Genomic DNA, 8,485 nt, shown 5'->3' on the forward strand with positions numbered 1-8,485 from the left:
GTTGGCCTGTGGTACGCGCGCTCTGTACCGGTAGATACTCCCGTATGGAGGTATTGTAGCCGCTCCGAGAGTAGTGGTCACTACTGTCTTTTTGCGGAGTCCATTGATCGCGGATGTGTGACTATACTTTCTAGCTTTGAAATTGAAATCACCCCAAAAGACATCTGGTTGGAAGTTGCCAATCTCAAAAGGATTCGTGGTGTTCAACTTCTGCTTCGGTTAAGAAGTTGAGTGGGAGGTAGAATACAGCCATTCGAATACCAAAGCAGAATAAGAAAACCACATATGGTGATGAATGGATGAGGTGGGACTTCGATGGGTGATACTTGGAAAACATTACAATACCAAAGTGTGAAGGATCTACGGGGTTGTGTCGTGCAGTGTGATCTAAGAAATGATACTTCGTGGAAGAACGTACATGCTTTAGAAAAGTCACAATATGCAACCACACACATAACATCAACCTGATATAACTTTTAAACACTTATCTGATTTTTGTCGGAGTATCCATGTTGAGACCTCGTGGGTTAAGAAGCGTCATCCGCATAGGTCCTAGCACTGTTCGTCCTCTGACAAGTCGATAACGGGGTCTGTTAAGTTGATTTTCATGTCGTCATCTGCATCACGTGCTTCCAGTTGATCTGCCTTCTCCAAGAGTCGTGAAATTGGGTTGCGTGCGGAGTCCTGGGTTGTGGGAATGTCACGCTTTGATTGAAATGTCCTCTCAACGTGTTCTGTATTTTTGATTTCTATGTCGTTATCTGAATCACGTGCTTCTAGTTGATCTGGCTTCTCCAAGTGTCGGGAGACCGCTGATGGGGTAATTGGGTTGCGTGCAGAGTCCTAGTATGTGGGGTTGACACGCTTTGATTGAAATGCCCTCTCCATACGTTCGGTTGTAGATGTGAGGAATGCGGTATCTACTGATTTCGTCAAAGGGCTCAGGAGGGGATCAAGGCTGTTGCCGGTGATCTCAGGTGCCAAGCCTGCACCGCATCGGGCCTCGCGCTTGGTTCGAAGATAATGTATAATTGCTGCTATGGCTGAATATGGGTGCTTCTTGGAGCGGGGATCGATATTTGCGTCAAGGCGCCACTTCCAGGAATCCTCAGCGGAAATGCAGATTCGGATGATGCTAGTTGCTCGGCCTCGACGGTTGCGTTCGGGAATCGGTTTCGATGGCAGATACCAGAGAGGATGGTGACGATTCAAAATAGGGTGCGAGCGCCATACATAGCCAGACAGATATTGTATCCGTCAATTCGTGTAGAGAATTTCTGGCAGTTGGCGACTCGTCATTTGTGATATGAGTGCTTCAGAAACTGCTGGGCGGGCTGTTACTTTTGGTACTGGAGAGGATGGTCGTGTATCACGGGAAGGGTTTGTAGATTTTAATACTTTGGAACGGTAGCTGGTAACTTCAATGTTACGCTGCTGTGATCACAGTGGCATCATTTGTTGGTTGTTGAAGTGAGCTCACACCAAATTGAAATCTATTAGTGTGGTTGTCGCTTGGCGTTGCACTGAGGCGGGGTTTTATTTAGGTCGTGGGAGGGGGGGGGGGGGGGGGTTTCGAAGGGGGGTTTTTTTTTGGGACATAGACTTTTAGATCAGAAGGGGTCTGAATTTTTTTAATTTCCGAATTCGTTCTACAATTTACACTGGTGACCTCGGGGTAACTGAACAGACGTTTCGGATTTCAAAATTTTGTCAATAAAAAAGGGGAAGTGAAAGATAGAAAAGGGAAGTGAAAAAAAAAGGGAAGTCGAAAAATAAAAAAGGGCAGTTAACAATGCAATTAGTTATCGTAATTATTTTGCCGTAAGTCTTGCAATACAATTTCGTATCATATTTCTAATACCATAATAGTATTGCGATGCAATTAGTTATTATATTTCTAATGCCTTAATAGTTTTACGTGTAAATACATATCGTATTTCTAATGCCATAATGGTATTACAATGCAATTGGTTATTTTAATTCTAATGCCATAATAGTATCACGATGCAATTTGTTATCGTACTTCTAATGCCATAATAGTATTACGATCTAATTGTTTACCGTATTTTTATTTATAATGCCATAATAGTTTTACGATCCGATTAAATATCGTATTTCAAATGCCATAATAGTATTATAATGCAATAAGATATAGTATTTCAAATGCCATGATAGTATTACTATGCAAATAGATAGCATATTTCTAATGTCACAATAGTATTACGATGCAATTAGTTATTGTATTTCTAATGCCTTAATAGTTTTACGTGTAAATACATATCGTATTTCTAATGCCATAATGGTATTACAATGCAATTGGTTATTTTAATTCTAATGCCATAATAGTATCACGATGCAATTTGTTATCGTACTTCTAACGCCATAATAGTATTACGATCTAATTGTTTACCGTATTTTTATTTATAATGCCATAATAGTTTTACGATCCGATTACCTATCGTACTTCTAATGCCATAATGGTATTTCAATGCAATTAGTTATCTTATTTCTAATGCCATAATAGTATTACGATTGAATTTGTTATCGTACTTCTAATGCTATAATAGTTTTACGATGCAATTACATATCGTATTTCTAATGCCATAATAGTATTACAATGCAATTAGTTATCAATTTTTAATGCCATAACAGTATTAAGATGCAATTTGTTATCTTACTTCTGATGCCATAATAGTATTACGATCTTTTTGATTATCGTATTTCTAATGCCATATTAGTTAACGATGCAATTACATATCTTATTTCTAATGCCATAATAGTATTACGATGCAATATACTCTCGTACTTCTAATGCCAATACATAGTTTCATTGCCTTATTTTATCGAAATTCTAATGCCACGATAATATTACAATGTAATTAGTTATCGTATTTCTAATGCCATTATAGTAATACAACGCAAATAGTCATCGTCGTTCTATTGCGATATTAGTTTTGAGATGGAAATTGCAATTAGTTATTGTATTTCTAGTGCCACACCCAATAGTATCACGATGCAAATTGCTATCATGTTTGTACAGCCATAATGGTATAGTGATGCCATTTAATTTTCGTATTCATACTGTCATAATAGTATTACATTGCAATAAATTATCGTATTTCTAATGCCGTAGTGATATTACGATGCAATTAATTATTGTATATCTAATGTCAAGATAGAATTATGAAGAGATTTTTTATCGCATTTCTAATGGCATAGTAGTATTACAATGCTATTAGTAATCGTATTTCTAATGCTATAGTAGTATTACAATGTAATTGGTTGTCGCATTTCCAAGGCTATAATAGTATTACGATACAATTAGATATCGTATTTCTGATGCCGTAATGATATTACGATGCAATTAGATATCATATTTCTGATGCCATAATAGTATTACTATGCAAATAGATAGCGTATTTCAAATGCCATAATAGTATTATGGTGCAATAAGATATAGTATTTCAAATGCCATGATAGTATTACTATGCAAATAGATAGCATATTTCTAATGTCACAATAGTATTATGATGCAATTAGATATTGTATTTCTAATGCTATAATAGTATTACTATGCAAATAGTCTACACTGCAAAGCAATGTTGACAAGACGTGTGCGGTCGCTCTCCTTAACCAATCAAAGCCTGAGGTGACGTATGAGTCGATAGGAATTATCATTGTAGGAAACAATTTCTCAACTTGTTATTGATTTCTCTAGTTTTATTTGCAAGGTTTCATATTCATGAAGAACAATTTCAAGACTGTACCAGGTAAACAAATGCAGAATACAATGTGCGTACCGTATTTCAGTGTCAGTTATTTCGAGCAGGCTGTATTGGTACTTTACTGACAGTTATATACTGTTTTTACCCGGGCAACCAGTGCGTCAATCCGGGTGGAAAGCTCCAGAATGAAATCTCGAGGGTGGCCTTTAAATGCGGACATTTCAGCCGGGCTATAGTTGCAACTACAAGACATTCCTCAGGAACTGCCACAATCCAGAATTATCCCAGATGTGTGTATATATTTTTTATTACGGTTTTATATCTGTCACGCTCATAGAATTTATCTTATGAAAAGGTTTAAGCCGAACATATACCAATCGTAAACTTTTAAAAGTTCGACGTCCGTGATTTTACTGAAAAGTCTCGCTGCCCTTTGGTCCGCCTGTGCCTTTGGGCCATACAGCGAGAACGCGCGAGACGAACAGCACCAGTGGACAAATAGGGGTTTTATATACAAAATATTGTACTAAATTTAGTCACAAATATCTCGAGTTCTAATTGTCGCAAACCCTCGCTAATGACGAGGCCTTTAAATTGGTATAGCATTCTTTATACTAGAAATCGATCTTTGGCATAGTATAATCATTTCGAAGTTTTATTTTCTTACTTTACAGTATGTCGTACGTGTACGGTAACTGACACTATTTATATACAAATAGGCCCGCAGGCAATTTAAACGTCTCTATGTGTTTGCATGTATCTTCGGAACAGCTTGGCATATTCGGATACACACTAACTATTAGCCTCTACAGAAGCATTCGCGTTCCTTCAAATTTTAAAAAAATTGTGCTCACATGGCCACTTTTTGTTTTCATTTTTTTCGGCACATAAAGTGTCTTGAGGCGTGCAGACACAGTACGTGGTATTTCGCGATAACTGCCCATTGCATCGCATAGGTTGCGAATGAGTTTTGACCTTCCCAAATTCACGCTTTTTAGCGTTCCATGCCCCCGTATTTTTAGGCCTGCTCGTCAATCTACACTCAGTCGTCTCACCTTCGCCCCTTCGAGTCGTAGTCGTACTGTTAGTGAATGTAACCAAAATCGTTTAGCAAGTAACAGCTGGTAGTCGGGAACGGTTCAGGGATTGTCGTATAAAAACCTGCTAGCACACACGGAATTTGTAAGTGATAGATCCATTATGAAATCGTGAATCCGTTACTCCCAGGAGCGGGTAAAATGCCCCTCATCCATAGAGATAGTATTGCTGCGTAGTTTATTGTTTATATCTACAGCAGCGCGTCCCTTATTATATTTATCCGAATACACAACAGGGTATTGAATTTAATACCCTTTCTCAGCCGTATAACGATACATCCTCTCACCCTCTCTGTGCACGGTTCCATAGGTCGCTGCGCACAGACCCGTATATTCAGTATCTTTAAATGCCAGCAGATAGAAATCAGTCTTCCTTGGAATCGCTTTGCTATCATAATTAAAAGACCCCTGTGTAGAAATACGGCCTCCGGTCAGTCTAAAATATCAAGATCAAATGAGATAACACATTGGGTTTTATTTGTGTTTAAAATAATTTAATACAAGTTATTTTCTCCAATATTTCCAAAGTGTTCTAAATCCTCTTTGATGGCTCCATCTAGTTTTCTCAGGCGGTATATTGGCAGATACACTGAAAAGAACGTCAGGTATACCAAGAAGTGCATCTATGGAAAACGGGTTACGCACAGCAGACACACTCAAATATTGTAGATGAACTTTATATAGCTGTAGGAATGACTACAGTGTGTGAAGTGCTTCTTATGCCTGATGGCTGTTAGGCTTGTTTGTGTGTTCTGTGAGCTGGTTTCTGTTGCTAGTGTTGGTGATTCATCGCCATCGATGATAGGTTCTTGTAAATCCCGTGCATAATGTTGTCATTAATTTAAACTCGCTCATGTATTGCCACACTTGGATCAACACCTAAGCTAACCAATTCAATGTTACTGAGTTCTCTTACTTTAGCCTTTCTAGGCGCTTTATGAACTATGTATGGTGTAAAACTTGTCTTAGCTCAGTAGATCTTCTCCCGGTGTTTTAGAGTCGTTTAAAAAAAACAACACATTCTGTTTATATTGCGTAAATGGTTCAGAATTTGTAAATTTTAGGATTGAAAACCCCTAAAAATCAAATTGTATCCTTCATTATTGCAAAGCTATCATCCCACACCGCTCCCGCGGCAGGTTTATTGCTAGAAGCGTCGGCTTGCACCAATCAATGTTTATATGCTACAAATGGTATGATACATGAAACGTTTGTTGTCATATCGATGTTCCCTGACGATAGCAATTAATTGTGTTTGAACAAAGTGACGCTTGCCGTATTACTTCGAGCTCACATGGCAATCGTATACATCATAGATGCAAGATGATATATCAAGCCGATTGTCGAGGTGAGCTGAGCAATATTTGTTTATTCGGCTGTCCGAATGTTCGTCTCATGATACATTCATTTCATTATTGATGAGGCCCCCTCAACTCCTAAATTTTATCATCGCCGCATTTGAGCCACACATTCTGTAGCGGAGTGTAAGCCGCGCACTCGTTAGAACGCTACCAGTGAATTTATGACTGAAAGGTTTTCGAGTATGCTTGTATGGTGATTCGGAACACGTTGCCGGCATTTGACAACTATGGTTCGCAGATATAATAGGAACAAGATGCAATTCAGCGTACAGCACACTGGGCAACGACGCCGAATTGCACGCGCTCTTAGTGACTGCATTCCCAAATATGGCAAGTTCAACCACAAGGCGCTGGAAAGCCCTTGCAAGTCACAGTAGAAGAAGAAAAACTGCTATATTTTTTTTTGCAACTATAACATGCTTTTTACTCGAAGATTAATATATGTGTACTCGACAAAGATGGTTACTGACAGAGCACGACAGCATGTCTTCATCGAATGGAAAATGTGAGAACCGAGTATAATCGTTTGCTATTGCCACTCACTCGCAGGAGCTATGAAGCTTCTTACCTCAACACACCCCATTACAATAAAGTTGGGCCTATCCCAATAGGTCGTTTCAGCGATGGATTCGTTATAGCCTACGGAGAGTCACACCCGAGACTGCTCAGAGCCCCATCAAATATTACACCCGCCTCCACGACATACGATCGGATAACATCAATTCAGTGACTAAGACTGGTCATGCGCAGCAAGACCAACAAATACAGCCGCTCCAAATATAACAAGCACATGAAATACTTTACCGAAAGCGGACAGCACCTATACGACCACGTTGTGTACTCGTGGCTGGGTATACACACACACACACATGTAATCGTGCGGGTGACTTACTTGATACATTCGCCGCAGCCACAGTGACATGCTGTGTTTGTGCGACGTTGTTGAGCGTTTGGTCGCGCACAGCCTTACTAAATTTGAGGCACGCGGAAATCAACTGCCGCCTATCGTCCACGAGAGACTGTTGGGAATAACAGTGGTTTGAAAGACGTAAGTTGGTACCTATACATATGCCCTAGAGATGTGAATATGAATCAATTGTCATGATGAGTACGCAAATCGTATGTCATGACGTGTATATAAATCATATGACATGATAGATATACACACATACACATACACAGACACAAACACAAACACAAACACAGACACAGATACAGACACAGACACAGACACAGACACAGACACAGACACAGACACAGACACAGACACAGACACAGAGAGAATGAGTCTCATACAGCGGCGCGCTATTGGTTCAAAGTCACCGACTGCTTTGCACAGGACTTGGCCATTCCGAAAACGTATTTAACATGCCTAACGCGTGCCAAGTTGTCGACGTACCTATGCTATGTGAGAGACTCAGATCCACATGCGCAGGCATGCAATACGTTTATACACAGACTTGATTCTGTATATGGACTATGGCGACACAGAACAGGCTGATAGTGGGCTATTCAAAGTACTCCTCTAACAGCCACACAACGAAAACCCTAAAAACCTTAAAAGTACTCCATTAACAGCCACATAACGACACATGGCAGCACTCGGGGATGTAACCAATAAAAGGCACTGAAAGTCTGAGACGAATATCTTACCAAGCTCATTGTAACATTCAACACAGTAACATTCAACACTGCCAATACATACGGATGGGCGCGGCGAAAGCGCGACGAAACACAGGTACACACCGTCTCACAGCAACACAACCCACCGCATCGTCTGTGTTCCTGCGTTGTTCGGTGTCATCCGTCCGGAGAGCCGAGTCGATCTCTCTAATCAGCGTCTGCAATTGTTCTGAGGCGAATGTTTAGGGTTTTAGGGTTTTAGGGTTCAGGGGTTTAAAACCCTAAGGACGAAGGGGTATTCACGCCAGTGTAAGTCATGAGTGAATGGGCCGTACACACTGCATGTATTAGCACCACTGTGAGTAGCACGATATCATGCTGAACCAGGGTTTTACTTTTTTTTTGTATGGGTCACGCATATGAGCCGGAGATACAGGTATCATGGTTGAACTACTACAATAGATACACCCACTCTATGTGCCATTTGTATCGGTATCACATTTGAACTACAACAAGACATACACATACGCATCAAACTTGGACTACAATAATACATACACACACTCTATGTGCTATTTATATAGATATCAGAATTGAAATACAACAAGACATATACGTACGCATCAAACTTGAAGGACATACTTATGACCACATTCATCAATGTAAATAAAATATCATC

The 8,485-nt window shown here is 39.8% G+C and overlaps 1 protein-coding gene across 1 annotated transcript in view; it reads right to left on the minus strand.

Moving 5' to 3' along the window:
• Positions 1 to 5,785: 5,785 nt before the first annotated feature.
• SARC_11435 (hypothetical protein) overlaps positions 5,786 to 8,485 on the minus strand; it is a gene marked incomplete at its 5' end in the record, with an annotated part of 5,228 nt that continues 2,528 nt past the window's right edge. Inside the window, 3 exons of the mRNA XM_014294481.1 lie at positions 5,786 to 6,294; positions 7,076 to 7,202; positions 7,953 to 8,035. Of these exons, the coding sequence (XP_014149956.1) occupies positions 6,269 to 6,294; positions 7,076 to 7,202; positions 7,953 to 8,035 (236 nt within the window). The remainder of the gene's footprint in view (positions 6,295 to 7,075; positions 7,203 to 7,952; positions 8,036 to 8,485) is intronic.

Source organism: Sphaeroforma arctica (genome assembly GCF_001186125.1).
Source record: "Sphaeroforma arctica JP610 unplaced genomic scaffold supercont1.1686, whole genome shotgun sequence".
In the NCBI taxonomy this organism is placed as follows: Eukaryota; class Ichthyosporea; order Ichthyophonida; genus Sphaeroforma; species Sphaeroforma arctica.